At 53.5% G+C, this 18,731-nt stretch overlaps 1 protein-coding gene across 4 annotated transcripts in view; it reads right to left on the bottom strand.

Moving 5' to 3' along the window:
- The window catches only part of ITPK1 (inositol-tetrakisphosphate 1-kinase), a 181,382-nt gene that overhangs the window by 10,308 nt on the left and 152,343 nt on the right, over positions 1 to 18,731 (bottom strand). For all 4 annotated transcript variants that reach the window (XM_003902187.3, XM_031667887.1, XM_031667885.1 and 1 more), the window contains 4 exons: positions 12,122 to 12,220; positions 11,723 to 11,763; positions 7,578 to 7,743; positions 1,661 to 1,728 (listed from right to left, as the gene is read on the bottom strand). In XM_003902187.3, the coding sequence (XP_003902236.2) occupies positions 1,661 to 1,728; positions 7,578 to 7,743; positions 11,723 to 11,763; positions 12,122 to 12,220 (374 nt within the window). The remainder of the gene's footprint in view (positions 1 to 1,660; positions 1,729 to 7,577; positions 7,744 to 11,722; positions 11,764 to 12,121; positions 12,221 to 18,731) is intronic.

Raw genomic sequence — 18,731 nt, 5'->3', positions numbered from 1 at the left:
AGGGGTGCTTTAAGGCCAGAGGAGGGCTTCCTGCACCAGACTCCCAGGGAGGCCAAGGCAGGACTGGAGGAGCCCCAGGTGGGCAGGGGCAGCTGGCTGTGTCAGGCCAGCCTGCGGGCGTCCAGGAGGGGCTGATGTCCCAGTGGAAAAGGTGGTGCTGACCGCATTTCCCTTTTCTATTTTTGGAAGTCGTCAGTCCTGGCAGATTCCTGAGTAGCAGCCATGCGCTGAGGGGAGGAGGAGGCGACTGCAGACCTCAGAGGTGAAGGGAAGGGCCCTGCAGTGTCTCTAGGCCCACCCCTTCCCATTTTACAGATGAGGAGATTGAGGCTGAGGTCAACATGTGCTAATCCAAGACAGTGACTTCTGGATGGGTCCCTCTGCCATCATGGCTGCTGGCCCTACCCCTGAGAGGACACTCAGTCTGCAAATGCCAATTCCCCTCCATCACACGGGCTGCCGGGGCCCCCAGAGCAAAGCCACACAGGGAAGAAGCCCTGTGATTCTGAAGCTTACAAGAAAGCCGTCTCTTGCACAGAACATCTTATAATATGCTCAGCCAGGCACTGAGGCTCTGTTTAAATCTGTTCCCAAAGCCTGACATGTTCCCAGGGGACATGTGTCAACATCCTGAGGATGGCGATGTTCCCTCCAGGTCCTGCCCACGCCTGTGCTCTGTCTAATGCTCAGCACACTGCTGGCTCCTCAGAGGACCCTGACACCAATGACAGACAGGCCGCCTGGGTTCTGGGGCAGCCTCCCAGGGACACAAGCACTGCCGTTGGAGTGGAGGCTGGCTCTTTGGAGAGGCCAGACCAGGACAGGGAGGAGGACACCAGCGAAGCCCCCCGGAAGAGCAGTACACACGTATCCTCAGAACAGCGGGCTCCCTGGCAGAGGGCTCTGAGTTTAGGGAAGTGGCCGCTGGCTCTCTGGACTTCGGGGAAACAGCAGAGGATAGCCTTTCCTAAACTCTTTGGGGTCAGGTGCTCAGGAATCACTGGTGAGGTCAGAAGTCCTAAATTCCAGGGAGATCCCACTTTGGAATCAGACCTGCTGGGGTCAAATCCCAGCCTTGTGAACGTGAAAAGGTCACCGAGCCTCTCTGATGCCATGAGGCCTGACTGCGACCTGCACTGCAGGGTACCTGGGCTGACACTGGCCACAGTGACACTCACTGAGCAGCCAGGATGCCCACTACCCACAGTGCTGGGGGCAGGGGTGACACTCCTGCCAGCCTCAGGACCACTGCAGGACAAAGGACTGAGATGGTGCTGCCTCCACAGCCTTTTGAAAAATCAGGAACGAGGCAGATGAGAGAGCAGTTCTTCCGATTCCTCACGCTGGGATCACGCTGGGAGAAGAGTCAGCACACCTTCTGCGCGGGCAGCTTGCAGTGAGCGGAGTCTCCGCAAGCCCAGCGTGCCCCGCACCTCTCCCTGTGCTGGGCCGGGCTGCAATGGCTGCTAGCACGAAGGCTTGAAGCAAGCAGAGGAACAGGGGTCTCTGGAACCTCCCAAAGCCCCTGGCACAGAGGCAAAGGTCTTTCCCACCCTAGCCTGCTGAAGAGCTCGGCCAAGGACCCCATGGCCATAGCAGCCCACACTTAGGCCCAGGGGAGGGCAGTTTCGGGCCAACCCACCCCAACGGAAGGACCCACCTCCGTCAGGACTGATGACGACTCCGGCTTTGACACATTGTGGCTGTTGAAGAAGATGGACTCACGGTCTGAAAAAGCGACAGGAAGGAGCCGACGTTAGAACCTCAATGCAGGGACCACACTGCCGCCATCCGACACCAGGGGGCAGCACCACCCCAGGCACACAACACGTGGCCCCGGGCTCTGCAGAGCCCTGGGCTCCAGTGAGCTGGGCACCGTCAGGGCCTCTGGTTCACCTTCTCCTCCCACATAAAAGTGACCGATGTAATGAGTCAAAAGACGGTAACCTCTGCTACTGTCTCACAGCATCACATCTGCTTCTCCCTGAGGCCCTGTTCCCAAAGTGCCCTGTCACCATACAGGGAAGGTTGGGGGGGGGGCGGGAAGGGCCGGGTGGGACAGCTAAACACCTGAATATCACCCCAGAGAGGGGCCAAGGTAAAGCAGTCTCAGTGTTATTTAGGCCAGTGCTCCCAGTCCACTCCCCAGCCCACAGGACTCTCTTTTGGCGAACGTGCTAGAGACATAGGGACAGGCTGCCACCAGCACGTGAGCACTTAAAATACAAAGGGTTCTGGTGGTTCTTAGCGACTTAGGGAAAAAAATAGGAAATCAGAGAACGTAGGCTTCCACAGGATCCATCCAAGAAAGCACACAGCACAATTTCTCTTTGGCACTGGAAGCTGGCACAGAGAGTCTGAAACACCTCACCCCACGCCTGGCTCCTGCCCGCCTCCCACAACACCCAGCCCGTACAGGCCCACTGGGGACCCGCAGAGGCAGACCAATCCCAAGAACAGTGAAAGCGCAAGTAGATCCCATAGCAGAAACGCCCTTGGGGAGTAAACCAAAGTCACTTGGGGGAACTGTCAGGTCGGTTGGTCAGAAACACGCTCGTAGGCACTGGGAAGCACTGGCACGTGAATGCAAGAATTGCAGAACCATGAGCCTCAGGCCGAGTTCTGGAAAAGGCTGTCTGTCACCATCCCACGACCTCCCCCAAGGCTGGCACAGGACTGTCCCGGGCCGCCAGCCCCAGCAGCCCCTGGAGTCCTTGCAGGGCAAGGCATTGTGGCTCCTGCCCCCAGGATGCCGTGCACATCCCTAGGACCCAGGCACCTATGTGCGAGGACAGGAGGGCACTGGCTGAGGGGCACTGCATGCCAGGGGCCATGCCAACGGGGCACCTGCTCTGGCTGCCAACAACCCCACCAGCTCCAGGACTCTACAGCGCCACAACAATCATGCATGAGAGAATGATTCAGGTGGAAGCCAAGCGGGCAGGCGCTGAGATGTACCTGGCGTCCTTCCCACTAGCGGGGCACAGAGGCCCCTGGCTGCCCTGGTGTGCCCGACAGTCCTCCTGCTGCTCTGACCAGAGCCAGTCCAGATGGGGGGCATGAAAGATGGTCCTGGGGAGGAGCCTGGGGAAAATAAACACTCCGCAGGACATGCGTCATGAAGCCCCCAGGATCTCTACTCCCAAGGCACCGACAGCCAAGAAGAAGCCTGTGGGGATGGCATAAGCCCCATGGGCTTGAGGCTGGAGCAGGCTCGAGCAGCTGGGAGGGGAACACTGCCCACCTGCTCATCCTGTAGCCCAGCCTGGCTCAGCCCCTGAGCTCACAGCACCTTCCCACCTATTTCCCTGCAGATCCTCAATAGCAGTTGCCCAGTGGCAGAGAAGGCCCAGGGGGAGGAAGGGCCACCAAGCGCAGGTAGACACAGCATAGATCAGGGAGGCTGGGAAGTCTGCAGGAGCCACAAGGAGAACACGTGGGTGCTGAGTGGGTACCAGGAAGGGCCAAAGCTGGGTATTCAGAGGGGCCGGCCACTGGACAGATCATGCAACCCAACAGCTTCTTCTGGTAGGAAGAGCCGGAGTCCAGGCCATTTCAAGAGGGGCTCGTTTCTCCTCCTGGCTAATTCTGTTTTTCTTTTTATTTTTTTGAGACAGAGTCTCACTCTGTTGCCCAGGCTGGAGTGCTGTGGCCCGAGCTTGGCTCACTGCAACCTCCGCCTCCCATGTTCAAGCGATTATCTTGCCTCCTGAGCAGCTGGGATTACAGGCACCTGTCACCATGCCTGGCTAATTTTTTGTATTTTCAGTAGAGACAGGGTTCCACCATGTTGGTCAGGCTGGTCTCGAACTCCTGACCTCAGGTGATCTGCCCACCTCAGCCTCCCAAAGTGCTGGGGATATAGGCATGAGCCACCGCACCCAGCCCCTCTGGCTAATTCTGACCTAGGAGCTCTGGCCAGAAGACCATTTGGCAGGGCAGTGAGAGATGGCCTGGGCTCAGTTCCTCTCCATGTGCGGTCTGAGCAGGGGTCGGAGGGAGTGGGAGCAGCCTCCCGTGGCTGCCAGTCACCCCAGCGACGATGGAAAGCTGAGGCAAGTGAGAAGGCATCAGGGAAAGAGACCTGGTGGCCAGCTCCAAGACAGCCGTTTCCTCTAATCCACCAGACCAGGGCGCTGCTCCCAGCATGTAGCGGCCCTCCTCATGACAGCACGCTGGATTTCCGGTGCCCCGTGCAGTCTGTTCCTAGACTAGCCCAACAGCACCCTTGGAGAACTACCACCAACATTCTACAGGGAGGGAGGGCAACGAAAGGAAGAATATGTGCTTTTCTTCTCAACTTATGGATTTAAAAAATAGGCTTAAAAGAAGGATAAATGATAAGATGAGCCCCCAAATATCCCAGCAACTCAGCAGTACAGCCATGAGCTGGGGCCACACCGCATTTAGCCTTATTTGCTTAATCTCCTCTTTCTCGGGAGGCAAATGGGATGGGAAGAATGTGTCCAGTGCTACAGATGGTGACCCAAGTCATCTTCCAGTTGCCATGAGTATCATCTCTGCAGAGGGACCACCTGAGCTGCCCTTTCCAAGTGGCTCCCCTCACCCAGTGGTATCCCAGGACACATTCTCTTTCCCTCAGAACCCCTCATCTCAGGCCACAGCTGACCCTTTTATTATTTCTCTCCTTGTATGCAGTTTATCCCACCAGAATACAAAGTAGAGGGCAGGAAGCTGGGTGCCTATCTAGTCCCTGACTGGATCCCCAGCAGCTCACGCAGGGCTGGGCACATGGTAGGCTTGACAAATGCTGTATCACTGACTATTAAGAGGCTCCGGAGTGGAGCTCAGCAGACTATAGACTGTAAGCCCGGCCACCTGCACTTGCAAATAAAGTTTCATTGGAACACAGCCGTGCCACTCATTTACATATCTACAGCTGCTTTTGCACTACGATGGCAGCATTAAATAATTGTGATGGAGCTGGAAATGTTTATAATTTGGCCTTCTGCAAAAAAGTTTGCTGCCTCCCGCTCTACATGGTAGGAGGTACCACTCATACATGCCTAAGAGAAACAAGACTCAGGCTGGAGAGAATAATGGAAGGAACCTGAATAAAGCTGGGAGCCTGCGCCGCGTCCTCAGGGTAAAGATGAACAAGAAATAAACCCACTACATAGAAAGGGGGAGCAAAGGAACTCGCCTATCTCTATCCTGGCACAGGGTGGAGGGAGGGGAACAATCTCTCCGTGAATGCGAACCATGGGCAGAGAACACAAAATGTTCCTGGTGGATGGCACAAGCCACAACCTGACTTCAGCTCCAGCCAAAGCCTCTGCATGGATGCCACTGGCTATAACGCACACTTGATTTCAGACGTCAACATGTAAAAAACAAAAGTGCAGCTGACAGGCAAAGGAGACTGGCAGTTGTAGAGTGAAGGCTCGTCTCCTTGTCTCTATCCCAGGTCCAGAAGAATCCCACTCAAGGAGCCCCCATCCCTGCATGGCCATGGGAAGCTGGGGGACCTGTCATCGGGCAAAGGAAATTGGAAAGCTGGGGTGGGGGCCGGAAAGAGGCCACAGTCCCAAACCCCCTTTTCAGCTGGTCCAGCTTAAAGGGCTGCTGTTGCATTACACTTCTTATCCAGAAAGAGAATATACAAGTAGAACCCACGTTAGCTCCCTGGCACCGTGCCCTAGAGATGGGGACACAGAATCCGCTTTGGGGATGCAGAGACACACTAACAGTTACTTAGTTCACGTGAACAGAATAAACACTTCTCCTTTTTAGCTCTGTGTGTTTCTCTACTATTTGGGCTTAGTCTGCTTTTTTTTTTAAAGAGGCAAGGTCTTACTGTCACCTAGGCTGGAGTGCAGTGGCACGACCACAGCTCACTGCAACCTTAAACTCCTGGGCTAAAGCGATCCTTCTGCCTCAGCCTCCTTAGTAGCTGGGACTGCAGGTGCACGCCACCATGCCCAGGTAATTTTTTATTTTTTATTTTTTGTAGAGATGGAGTTTCACTATGTTGCCCAGGCTGGTCTCAAATTCCTGGCCTCAAGCAATCTTCCCACCTAGGTCTCTTCAAAGAACTGGGACTATAGGCATGAGCCACCATGTCTGGTCTCCTGGCCTGCATTTTATGGCAAACCGGCAACCTAGAAATGGCCACACGAGAAGACGCACAGGCAAGGAGTCCTCGCCCTCACAGATACAGGACAGGAGCCCGCACTCTGCTGCTAATGGTTCCCAGTGTTGAGACGGAAACTGGCCCAGCATTTTGCAACCAGGAGGAAAAAGGAGAAAACAAAAAAAAAAACAGAAAAACCCAGGATGTCCCAAACCCTGAAAATACAGCCTTGAGTCCAGGAGCCACACGCCCGGCTAGGAAGGCCGTCTGCCCTCAGGAGGAAAATGAACACCTGCATGTTTCCAGAGTATCCACACTCTGTATTGTGTCCACGGAAACAGAAGAGGCATCTAGGGGAAGAAGGGCTGAGAGGGCGACCACAGCAGCTGCAGCCCCTCCACGCCGGGCGGCACACCAGCCAGGAGGTGTGGACGGCCACAGGCAGTCCCCAGACGAGGGACGCCAAGAGGACACATCTGCTTGCTCAGGTGGAGGTAAAGCAGCTGGCGTCTGAACGCTTCTGATGATGTGGGTTCCCCTTGCTGAAAGAAATGTGCGGCTGATTTGAACAAGCCACAGCAGGGCAGTGAGTGTTCTCCAAGGGGTCCTCCTGGAAAGCTACTTATCCCAAGACACTGCCACTGTTCCAAAGGTTTCCAGAACGTGCCTTGAGATGCCTTCAGAAGCCACTAGAACATTCTTTTGAGCAGCTCCACTGCCAGCAAATCTTTAACTCAGTGTCCGTTTTTAAAATGGCTGAGGCTGGAGAGGGTGGTGAGCAGCTGGTGGAAGGAAGGCCCCTCAGTGCAGCAGGGTCCACAGGCTAATCCCTGGGGAGCTGCTTCTCAGGCCTAGCGACAACAGCTGAGAACGCCCTACGAGACACCCACGGGACCCCTAGACCACTGTCCACTGACTCAAAACCCGCTCACTGGCACAGTAGGAGTCCTGCACCTAAGAAGACCTGTGATCCGGCAGCTGCTGCTTCTAACAGAGCCTAACTCACCCTGGCAGCTACACAGGCAGCAGCAGGCAACTCTGTCTCAGGCTTCCCCGGGGAAAATGAGACCCAAGGTAAAGACGGCTCAGCGGGAAACAGCAGGCAGCACCTGCCCTCGCCTCCCTGGAAGGCCAATACACGCCATGCTGGCCACACCTGTCCCAGCGTGTTCCTCCGTGAATATCATTATCGTGTGGGTCCTCAGGAAGCGTCCTAGGGACAGAGCACTTCTGGATGTGTTCTGGAGTCTATGGTGGTTCAGGTGGGTGGGGCCCCTACAATAACCCAGGGAACAGGGACATTTTACTAGTTCCCAAGACCTCTTTATCCACCGTACACAACTCTTTCCATCTTTAGAGCACCTCTCCATCCCACCAAGAACACAGGGCGGCGGGGGCAGTGCTGAAGGACAGACAGCTGCTGCCACATCCCAGCTGGGCCCCCGAGTCTCGCTCAGCCCAAGATGGCGAGAGGAGCGCTTACCTGATGTGCCTGCGGAGAAGTTCTTGAGTGAGGGCCTCTGGACCACAGTGTAGGACTCGCCAACCACGAACACCTTGTACAGGACGGCGTTGTGGTTGATGAAATTCTGGACCACGCAGGGGGGCTGGATGGCATTCAGGCCCTCCTGGTTGAACACGATAGCCATCTGGGAAGACAAGGGGTCAAAGGCTCTGTCAGAATCCACCATCCTCTCAACCTCCAACACACAGGTGTGTCACCTGTCCAGAGCACCTCCACCAAGGCCCATTCCTGGTCCCGTGCCATGAGGACTCCCCGAGAGGAGCCTCAACCCAGGGTGAGTGGAGTGGAGCGAAGAACACCTGGGGATGCATCCCTTCTGCCACGGGGTAGGAGGTCCTCCCTCCACTGGGTCTGCCACGTGAGATTGAGCTGGCTGTGAGCTGCACAACTTCTGACAGTGTGGAGCCACTCGTCGCACTGTGGTCCAGGGAAGGGGACCCCTAAGGTTGTGTGCTACTCAACCCTATGACATCCTAAAGGATCCTCCACAAAGACCCGGGAGGAGGGGGAAGGAAACAGATGACTCAGGCACAGGAGTCAGGAGGCCTTGGGTCAAAGCCTGTCTGATGACAACGGCTGCCTCTTGTCGAGCAGCTGTGACAAGCTGGGCTCTGTTCTGAGCACGTACACGTGTTACCTCGTGTCTCCCTTACAATGCGCCTCTGAGGTGAGCATACAACCTTTCACAGATGAGGACGATGAGGCGCTGAGAGATTCAGTGACTGCTGGACCGTGAGCGAGCCCGGGATGGAATTGGGTCTGCACAGTACCCAGCCGCGCCCCTACACACGGAGCCACAGGACACTCGGCAAACAACAGGCCTTTGCGCTTCTGGTCCCCGACTCCTCTAGGGAAAAAGGTCCCGACAGGAGGATCTGGTAGGGGCTGAGGTAGGGAGTGCATGGGGGCAGCTGCCAAAACCCTCTCAGCCCCGGCCAGCACGGGCTCTGCCCAGGGCCTGCTCTGAGGACAGAGGGGTGGGCCCTCGGCTTAGTCGATCCAGATGCTGGTGCCAGGGTCACGGCTAATCCCTCAGCCCGCAGGGCCCCAGGAAGGAGCCACCAGACGGCTGGGGCTGCTGAGCAGGGATAATGGGCCCTGGACAGCTGGTTGCCTCCCCAGCTGCCACCCCTCATGTCAGCTGTCACGGAGCGCCAGCCCTACGTGCCTGGAGCCCAGCTGGGCAGGACAGACATGGCAATCCAGGCCACATGGGAAAAACAAAAAGTGTGCGTCTGTGCTGGGAGCGCTGGGGGGCAGCGAACGTCTCCTCAGCCTTCTGACAAGAATAAAGGACAGGAAAAACATGAGCAGCTCTGGAGCCAGGCAGGGGCTAGAGTGCCTGCTTGGCACTTGCTGTATGAGCCCAGGCTGGGCCCCCGCCCTGCTTAAGCGCCACTGTCTTCCTCTGTAAAATCATGGGTGGCTGCAGGGGTGCTCGGGGCTTTCGGCTAAGTTATAGCTTAAAAAACAAAAAACAAAAAACAAAAATTCCACTATGGAGCAAATGAGTACCCTCACACTGGCCCCAAAACAAAACAAAAACCCAAATGGTTCTGTGAACATAAAATGAAGACAGACTGGTTTAGCAGAAATGGTCCTGATTTTGGCTGGGGCTGGGGCTGGGAGATTCAGAGGCAGGGAGTGGGTGGGCTGGGATGCAGACGAGGACTCCAGATCAGAAGCACCTGCTGGCCTACCTAAAGCCCACCATGCACAGTGCTATTCTCCACCCCTGCTGTACTTGGCTTCCCCGGGTACCCTTGGAATCTGTGAGAAGCTTATCCCCCAGCCTCTGCCTATCTGGTGGACAGTGTCCACCCCAGAAGGCACATCCCTATAATGCTAACATACCCCGTCTGTACACAAGAGTCTGCTAGGGGTCTCTGAGTACGTGGGACATGGTGGCACACCTTGTTGGCAGTGGACCCAGAGAGCCTGCTGGGGAGTGCGGGGGGAGGAGGGATGCCCGTATGAACATCCTGGAGGCAGACAGCTAGAATGAGGGGTGATTTATAGCTTCCCCTGAGCGTGCTGACCCCATACTTGAGGGCTGAGAGTCCCGAGGCCCATCAGGGGCATCCTGAGAGGGGTGCACCTGGATCCAGAACCTCCATCCCCTTTGGCAAGTACCCGGCAGGCTCCAGGGCAGCTGGTTCCGACAGCTCATCCAGCAGTCCACCCAGGCAACCCTGGCAGTGGCCCCTCATCCTTCACAGAAGCCACTACGTCTCCAATCACAAATGTGGACGGATACTCTGGGTGGCTGGGGAATTTGCCAAAGTCGCACAAACGGCAACACGCAGCACCAGAATCGGTCCCAGGTGTGGGATTCCACAGCCCCGGCCCTCAGGCATCAAGTGACTTTGCAGAAGTGGCTCCCTCCTCCCGGGCTGCCCGGTTCAGAATTAGGCCGATCTAATCACACTGATGACTGCGCTCGTGCTTCCGTCAGTAACACCCAAGCAACTGACACACAGAGGAACCACTGGGTGGTGGAAAGGGGCTGCTGGAAGGCGGGCAGGCAGGTACTGGGGCCGAAGGGGGCCTTCCTACTCCCTCCCTGACTGGGCACATCCCGGAGGGTGCTGCCAGCACCGGGCACAGAGCCCAGGCAGGCTGCGGCAGGAGGGCCAGCACCCACAGGAAGACTACATGAGGGCTCCCAATTTCAGACAACTGACAACGGGACGGGCGGGCTGTCCCCACACTCCTTCCCATCACAGCACGCGCCACGCTACGCTGACACTGTCTACTGACACTTACCCAGAAGTACAGGCCGGGGACAAAGAGCAGCACATAACCCAGGAAAGGCCCGTGCTGCTGAGTCTTCCCCTTTTAGTCGTGAGCTCTGGGGAGCATTTCTGTTGGTAGGGCCTTCCAAGGACAGGCCTTCCCCAGAGAGCCCACTCCGGTCAGATGCCTGTTGCCCAGCACACCTCCACATGTGCCCAGTGGGGAGACCTCAGGCAGGGCTATGTCCAGGGCAAACACAAGGCCTCAGCTGTGGCTCCTGAGGGTGGTGCGGGCCCTGGCCCCAGCGAAGCCCCTACATGACCATCCACTCCTCTAGTCCCCAGAGTCCTCACAGGCTCCTTGGCTCTCTCTAGGGACAGGACTCACATCCTATGCATCTGTTCCCTGGTCCCCGTGGTCCTCAAGGTGGCCGGGAACATCATAAAGTGAATGAAAGAATGAATGGGTGGGTGGGTGACTCGTGAATCAAAGCATTCCATGGGGTTGATTCCAAGCGGCCCCCCTTTCCTCCCTGGCCCGTCTCAATTCAGCAGCATGGCAGAGCCCTGTGGCACTGACAGAGCCTTCTCGGAGCTAACAGCCCTCATGTGGGCCCAGCCCAGTGCCCGCCACAAAACAGGCCCTCGAGGAGATGATACTGATGGCCCAAAGGACAGACAGTCCTGCAGGGTGGGCTGGACTGCAGCATGACTCGCACAAGCTCCCCATGGACCGAATGTGTGCCCCAGAATTCCTACGCTGAAGCCTGCGCCCCACTGTGGTGGTATCTGGAGGTGGGGCCTCTTTGGAGGTCTTGAGGGCGGGGCCCTTAAGATGGGATTAGTGCCCCTATCAGAAGAAATTAGAGAGCTTGCTCTTGCTTTCTATTCCTCTCCATTCACACACACAAGAGGCCATGTGAGGACACAGGGAGAAGGTGGCCATCTGCAAGGTAGGAAGAGAGCCCTCACCAGAAACTGACCCTGCTGGCACCCTGACCTGGGACTTTCAGCCTCCAGGGCTGTGAGAAAATAAATGTGGCGAAGCCACCCAGTGCCTGGGGTTTGTTATGGCTGCCAGAGCTAAGACAGGCTCCATAGAGGACAGGTGGGTCCTGAGCACATCCTCCTGCCTTAGGGACAGGACAGACATTGGGGTGAGGTTGCAGACAGTGTATGACGCCACAGCACTCCTGCTCCATTCCTCTGAAGTCCAGGGAAGGGAAGGAGGCTGTCTACCAAGGAGCCGGGACTAACAGCAGGGCAGGAGCAGTGACAGTGAGGAATCTGGCAGGGTCGCAATGAGACACGACGAGCTGAAAGGATGGGGGTCGGGGGCGACAGACAGACAGATCTTCTTCCACTCACCTCGTGAGAGTTGGTGCCATGAGCCACTCTGGTTTTGCAAACTATGGGTTGGGGAGAGAAAAGCAGAGAGAAATTAGCGAGGCCATTCACCCACAAGGCAGGGGCATTTGGCACGTCTAGAAAGGAACTCTAGCTGAGACACACACTCTGGACACCTGGTATCTGCACTGAGGGTGATGTGTGGGTAGACAACCCCCAGGCCAGGCAGCAGAGCACATTGCCCTGTGCCCCCCACCAGGGCCCGGTTTCTGTGGTGTGGGTGGAGGTGGGACCCAGGGCCATGTGCTCGTCCATCCCCGGGTGAGCTTAAATCCAGAGGGGACTATACACCCCGCCCCTCCCCCATGCTGGCCTAGGCCTACAGCGCCTGCCCTCAGGTGGAGCTGGGGTGGTACGCACTGAACGGGAAAGCCAGGCCGTTCTTCTCCAGCAGCCGCATGGTGTCATCCCCGCACAGGCTCGTGAGCTCCATGAAGGGCGGTGAGCAGATCCTGTCGTCTAGGGCAGAGGGGAGGCCTGGTCAGCACAGCTCCCGGACAGCTGCCCCAGGCGCACGTCCTGCAACAGCCCGCCCCACCCCAGGGGCCTTCCGTGCCCTCGTGCTCCTGGATCTGACCGTCCTCAAACTCTGCAGTCCCATGTGCTCGTGTGTATGGACAATAACCACAGGCCTGCCGTTACACTGTCTAATAACATTTCTGTAATTACAAAACTCGTGTATGATCACTATGTAAAATCCAAAGAGCACAGAAAAGTAAAAAATGGACATATTCACAGACATTACAACTACTACCCCACCACTGGGGCCTTTTAGCCACGTGTGCATTTACACACAGAGCGCTTTACAAACAGGATACTGTTTTGTAACCTGAATCCTAACTTAATAAGCCATGACCATTTTTCTGGTTCAATAAAGACTTTCCCATCATGTGATACACTTGCTTCATAATAATCGCAGTGACAATACAGCTCTTAGCATGTGTCTAGCGCTGTGCCGAGGGCTTTGCCGGCATCACCTCTACATTTGCAAAATAATCCCATGAGGAGGAAAGTGGGGTCAGAGAGATTAAGACCTAGCTGGTGGTAACACAACTGTTTCCGCATGGACACCGCCTGACCCCTCACCTGCCGACTACTTAACATAATTGAGGGCATCCCGTGGAGCTCCAGAGGTGGCCTCCCCGGCATGCTCACTGCATCTCCGCACCTGGTCCCCCTGCCAATGGCTTCTCGCCCTTCACAGGTTGGCGTTCCCGAGTCCCCCTCAGGGCCCACCCAGTGGATTCTAAGGGTGAGCCCAACTTTTTAAAACCCTCGAAAGCTGACCTGTTCTCTTCATCCTGACTCATGCCCGGCACTGAGCAGAGGGAAACAAGATTTTTTATGGGATAACAAAACGTATTTGGAATCGCTCTGCTGATGATGAAACTACTGGTTTTTTATTATTGTTTCTTGTCATTGTCCCCCTTCCCTGATAAGACCACAGAGGTGGGACCACCCTGTACTTCAGGGCACAGGGGCCAGGAAAGGCTGAGCATGAGTGGGGCGGGGGCGGTCTGCCACCCACAGGCTTGTAAACCAAACCAAAAGTAAACAGAGCGAGGCGGCCTGTCTCGAGCTGCTAGCTACTTGGCTGGCTAGGAGGTCAGGACATTAAATCAAGGTAGATCCAGCCTCATTTATCTCATAAAAACAAATGCCAAGAATTACACAGAGCATATAAAAGTGCTTTTATCTCCCTCCTCATCCTCATTCCCCTTTTCCCTCACTCCTACCCTCACAGTCTAAACTCCAAACAGAAAGGTTTGGGGGGTTGCAGTTTCTCTGGGGCACTGGGAGGGTGGTCTGGAGCCAGTGTTTCCCCAGCCCCCGGCAGACAGTGATGCAGGCCCTCTGCACAGAGGCCTATTCAATCGGCAGCAGTCCCTGACAGTGTGCAGAAACAGAGGCCCCAAGGTCATACAGTGGTCAACGGCAGAGCCAGGACAAGGAGCCAGGCTCACCTGGCAGCCCAGGAGAGGGGAAGTCAGGAAAGTCAGGGCCGGGGGCGGGTGGGGGAGCTGGTGCTCAGCTGAAAGCCATTTTCCAAACAAGGCCCCAGGCCGGGTGGGAATGCTGTGTGAGGGCTGGCAGGCCCTCCATGGCTGTCAAGGGAGGAAGCAGTCTGTGCAAAAGCCTCCTTGCTGCAAACACACAGCCCCTGCAACCCAGTCCCAAAGGATATGGTGCTCAGGCCTGAATGAACTGGAGGGTTCTGCCATAGGCAGGCTTCAGACGGGCGCTCACCAGCCTGGGCTCCACCCTTGGCCCCTCCTCCCACAGGAAGATCTGGAGGCTGCTGGGGTCAAACAGGCCACCTCCTGTAAGAGCTTCCAGGCTCCCTACGGCCCTCAGAGTTTTTAGAGCAGGTGAATCAGCTTGGCTTTCAGATTTCAATGCCCTCCTCAACTGTCCCTCCCCAGCCTGGCCCATCCAAGCTTTTACATAATGTCACTAGTGGCCAGTAGCCAATGTCTCAAAACACTGCATGTGTTCCATGCCAGACACTGTTCCACGTAGTTACACAGTAACTCATTTACCCTCATAAGAACCCCACAAGGAAGCACTCCCGTCCCTTAGAATTTTACAGATGAGGAAACTAGGGCACAGAGGTGGCATTTCCCTGCATAGAGTTCCACGGTGAGCCAGTGGTACAGCCAGGGGGTCATACCCGCACCATCTGACTCCCAGGCCCCTGCTGTTGACTACAGCCTCCCTTGCAGAAAAAGTGCCCGTGGAGCTCCCTGGCTCCAGGGGTTCCTAACAGCGTGCTACTCTGCTCTGTGGCAAATCTCGTAACAATAGCAGTCGCAACACACAGAATCAACCAAGGCAATACACCATATTAATAAAGGACAAAAACCACACGATCATCTCAATGGATGCAGAAAAAGCATTTGAAAAAATCTAACACCCTTTCATGGCAAGAACACTCCACAAACTAGGAACGTAAGGGAGCTTCTTTAACCTTCTAGAAAAACCCAGACTCCTCAGTGAAAGACTAGACACTTCCCCTAAGATCAGGAACAAGATAAGGAGGTCTGCCTCTGCCACTTCTATTTAACACCGTACTGGAGATTCTAGCCGCAGCCAGTAGGCAAGAAAAATGAAACAGCATACAGAGTGGAAGGGAAGAAGTGAAATCATCTCTATTTGCAGATAATAGGATCTTATACATAGAAAATCCCAAGGAGGCCGGGCGCGGTGGCTCAAGCCTGTAATCCCAGCACTTTGGGAGGCCGAGACGGGCAGATCATGAGGTCAGGAGATCGAGACCATCCTGGCGAACACGGTGAAACCCCGTCTCTACTAAAAAATACAAAAAACTAGCCGGGCGAGGTGGCGGGCACCTGTAGTCCCAGCTACTCGGGAGGCTAAGGCAGGAGAATGGCGTGAACCTGGGAGGCAGAGCTTGCAGTGAGCTGAGATCCGGCCACTGCACTCCAGCCTGGGCGACAGAGCAAGACTCCATCTCAAAAAAAATAAATAAATAAAAATAAAAATAAAAAAAAAAAAAAAAAAAAAAAAAAAAAAGAAAATCCCAAGGAATGCACATATTTAAAAAACCTCCAAAACCATTAGAGCTAATAAATGAGTTTAGCAAGGTTGCAGGATACAAGAAAAGCAACTGTACTTTTTTAATTTTTTTTTTTTTTTTTTGAGACAGAGTCTCGCTGTGTCGCCCAGGCTGGAGTGCAGTGGCCGGATCTCAGCTCATTGCAAGCTCCGCCTCCCGGGTTTTTACGCCATTCTCCTGCCTCAGCCTCCCGAGTAGCTGGGACTACAGGCGCCCACCACCTCGCCCGGCTAGTTTTTTTTTTGTATTTTTTAGTAGAGACGGGGTTTCACCGTGTTAGCCAGGATGGTCTCGAACTCCTGACCTCGTGATCCGCCCGTCTCGGCCTCCCAAAGTGCTGGGATTACAGGCTTGAGCCACTGCGCCCGGCCACTTTTTTAATTTTTAAAAAGGATATTTATGGGTCTGGTGTGGTGGCTCATGCCTGTAATCCCAGCACTTTGGGAGGCCAAGGCAAGCGGATAACCTGAGGTTGGGAGTTCAAGACCAGCCTGATCAACATGGAGAAAACCTGTCTCTACTAAAAATACAAAATTAGCTGGGCGTAGTGGTGCATGCCTGTAATCCCAGCTACTCAGGAGGCTAAGGCAGGAGAATCCCTTGAACCTGGGAGATGGAGGTTGAGGTGAGCCGAGATCATGCCATTGCACTCCAGCCTGGGCAAGAGAGCGAAACTCCATCTCAAAAAAAGAAGAAGAAGAAGAAAAAAATATATATATATATGTATTTTAGACAGGGTCTCACTCTGTTGCCCAAGCTAGAGTGCAGTGGCACGATCACAGCTCACTGTAGCCTCAACCTCCCAGGCTCAAAGGATCTTCCCCACTCAGCCTTCTGAGCAACTGCACCACCATACCCAACTAATTGGTAGAGAAGGGGTCTCACTATGTTGCCCAGGCTTGTCTCAAACTCCTCGGCTCAAATGATCTTCCCACCTCAGCCTCCCAAAGTGCTAGGATTACAGGTGTGAGCTACCATGCCTGGCCTCAACTGTATTTCTGTACCCCAGCAATGAACAATCCAAACGTGAAATTAAGAAAACAATTCCATTTACAAAAGCATCAAAAAGAAATTTAACAAATAAATGTAAGACTTAAACACTGAAAACCACAAAATACCATTGAAAGAAATCAAAGACTTCAATAAATGGAAAGATACACAAAGTTCATTAATAGGAGATTCAATATTGTTAAGTGGGCAATACTCCCAAATTGATCTACAGACTCAGTACGATAGCCATCAAAACTACAACTTTTCTATGCAGGAATTGAAAAGCTGATCCTAAAATTCCTATGAAAATGCAAGCGACTCAGGACCACTAAAATATCTGGAAAAAGAAAAACAAAGTTGGAGGATTCACACTTCCTCATTACAAAACTTACTACAAAGCTAGAGTAATTGAGGCAATGTGGTACCAGCATAAGGACAGACATAAAGATCAATGGAATAGAACAGAGAATCTGGAAACAAACTTGTGCATCTATGCTCAACTGATTTTCTACAAGGGTGCCTAGACAATTCAAGGGGCGGAAAGAATATTCGTTTCAACAAATGGTGCTCGGACAACTGGATATTTACATGCAAAAGAATGAAGATGGAACCCTACTTCACATCATACACAAAACTAATTCAAAACTGATCATGCTCTCATTATAACAGCTAAAACTACAAAACTCTTAAAAGAAAACATAGGTGTGAACCTTCATGACCGTGAATTAGGCAATGCCTTCTTAGATAGGACACTAAAAGCAAAAGCAACCCAAGGAAAAACAGAATAAATTGGGCGTCATCAAAATGTAAAATGTTTCGCTTCAAAGAGCACTATACAGAAAACGTAAAGACAACCCACAGAATGGGGGGAAATATTTGCAAATCATGAGAAGGGTCTCGTATCCAAAATATATAAAGCACTATCAGCAACTGAACAATCAAAAGATATCTCTGTTTAAAAATGGGCACAGGATTTGAACAGAAAGTTCTCAAAATAAGACATACAAATGGCCAATGAGCACATTATTAGCCATCGGGGAAATGCAAATCAAAACCACAATGAGACACCACTTTACACCTACCAGGATGACTACAATAAAAGAGACCAACAGTAACAAGTGTTGCTGAGGGTATGGAAAAAATTCCAACCCTCATCCATTGCTGGTGGGAACAGAGAAACGGTACAGCTGCTTGGGGAACAGTCTGGCAGTTTTTCACACAGTTAAACAGAGTGACCATATGATTCAGCAATTCCACTTCTTATACCCAAGAGAATGGAAACATATGTCCACACAAAATCCTAAAAATGGTTCACAGCAGCATTACTCATCATAGTCCAAATGGGGCAACAATCCAGAAGCCCATCAACTGCAGAAAGAACAAAATGTGGTCTACCCACACAATGGAATATTACTCAGCCATGAAAAGGAACAAAGTATTGAGACATGCTACAACATGGAAGAACCGTGAAAACACTGGGCTAAAAGGAAGAAGCCAGACACAAAAGGCTACATACTGTAATACAGATTTCATTTATCTGAAATGTCCAGAGCAGGCAAATCCATGGAGACAAAAAAGAGATTAATGGTTGAAGAAGCTGGGGAAGGAAGGAGCTGGGAGTGACTGCAAATGGGTACATTCCTTTGGGGGTGATGAAAATGTTCTAGAATTAGTAGTGATGACTGCATAATTTTGTGAATATAATCAAAATTACAGAACGAGATGTACACCTAAAAAAAGTAAATTTGGCCGGGCACGGTGGCTCACACCTGTAATCCCAGCACTTTGAGAGGCCGAGGCGGGCCGATCACCTGAAGTCAGGCCAACATGGTGAAACCCCGTCTCTAAAATACAAGAATTAGCTGGGTGTGGTGGTGCATGCCTGTAATCCCATCTACTCGGGGAGGCTCCGGAAGGAGAATCCTTTGAACCTGGGAGGCGGAGGTTGCAGTGGGCCTAGATTGCATCACTGCACTCCAGCCTGGCAACAGAGTGAGACTCCAACTCAAAAAGAAAAAAAAAAAAGGTAAATATATGATACATAAATTATATCAATAAATTACAGGGGAAAAAAAACTAGTAGCAGTAGCTGTCATCCAGAGTGCTTGCTCTCTGCAGGACACTGAGCTAAGTAAATGCTTCACAACCACGGTCTCCTCCAGTCCTCCCTATACACGCACTAAGTCTTGTTCCCCATCTCCACTGGGTCCACGGTGAAGTCAGAGAAGGAACAAGGGGAGCCCATCTTCCTCCAGAGATGTCTGGAGTCCAGATGAAATGCAAGAACAAGACATTTCCAAAGAACGGGCCACATCCAGTATCAGGCCAGACAGCCCCACACCCTTCTGAAATCCCAGGCTCTGGTGCATAAGACAGCAGCCTAGGTAGGAGCAGGAATTGGGT

This window comes from Papio anubis, chromosome 7 (genome assembly GCF_008728515.1).
Source record: "Papio anubis isolate 15944 chromosome 7, Panubis1.0, whole genome shotgun sequence".
Classification (NCBI taxonomy): Eukaryota; Metazoa; Chordata; class Mammalia; order Primates; family Cercopithecidae; genus Papio; species Papio anubis.
Note: the sequence above shows the minus strand (reverse complement) of the source record. Positions and strands in the feature narration are given on the sequence as shown.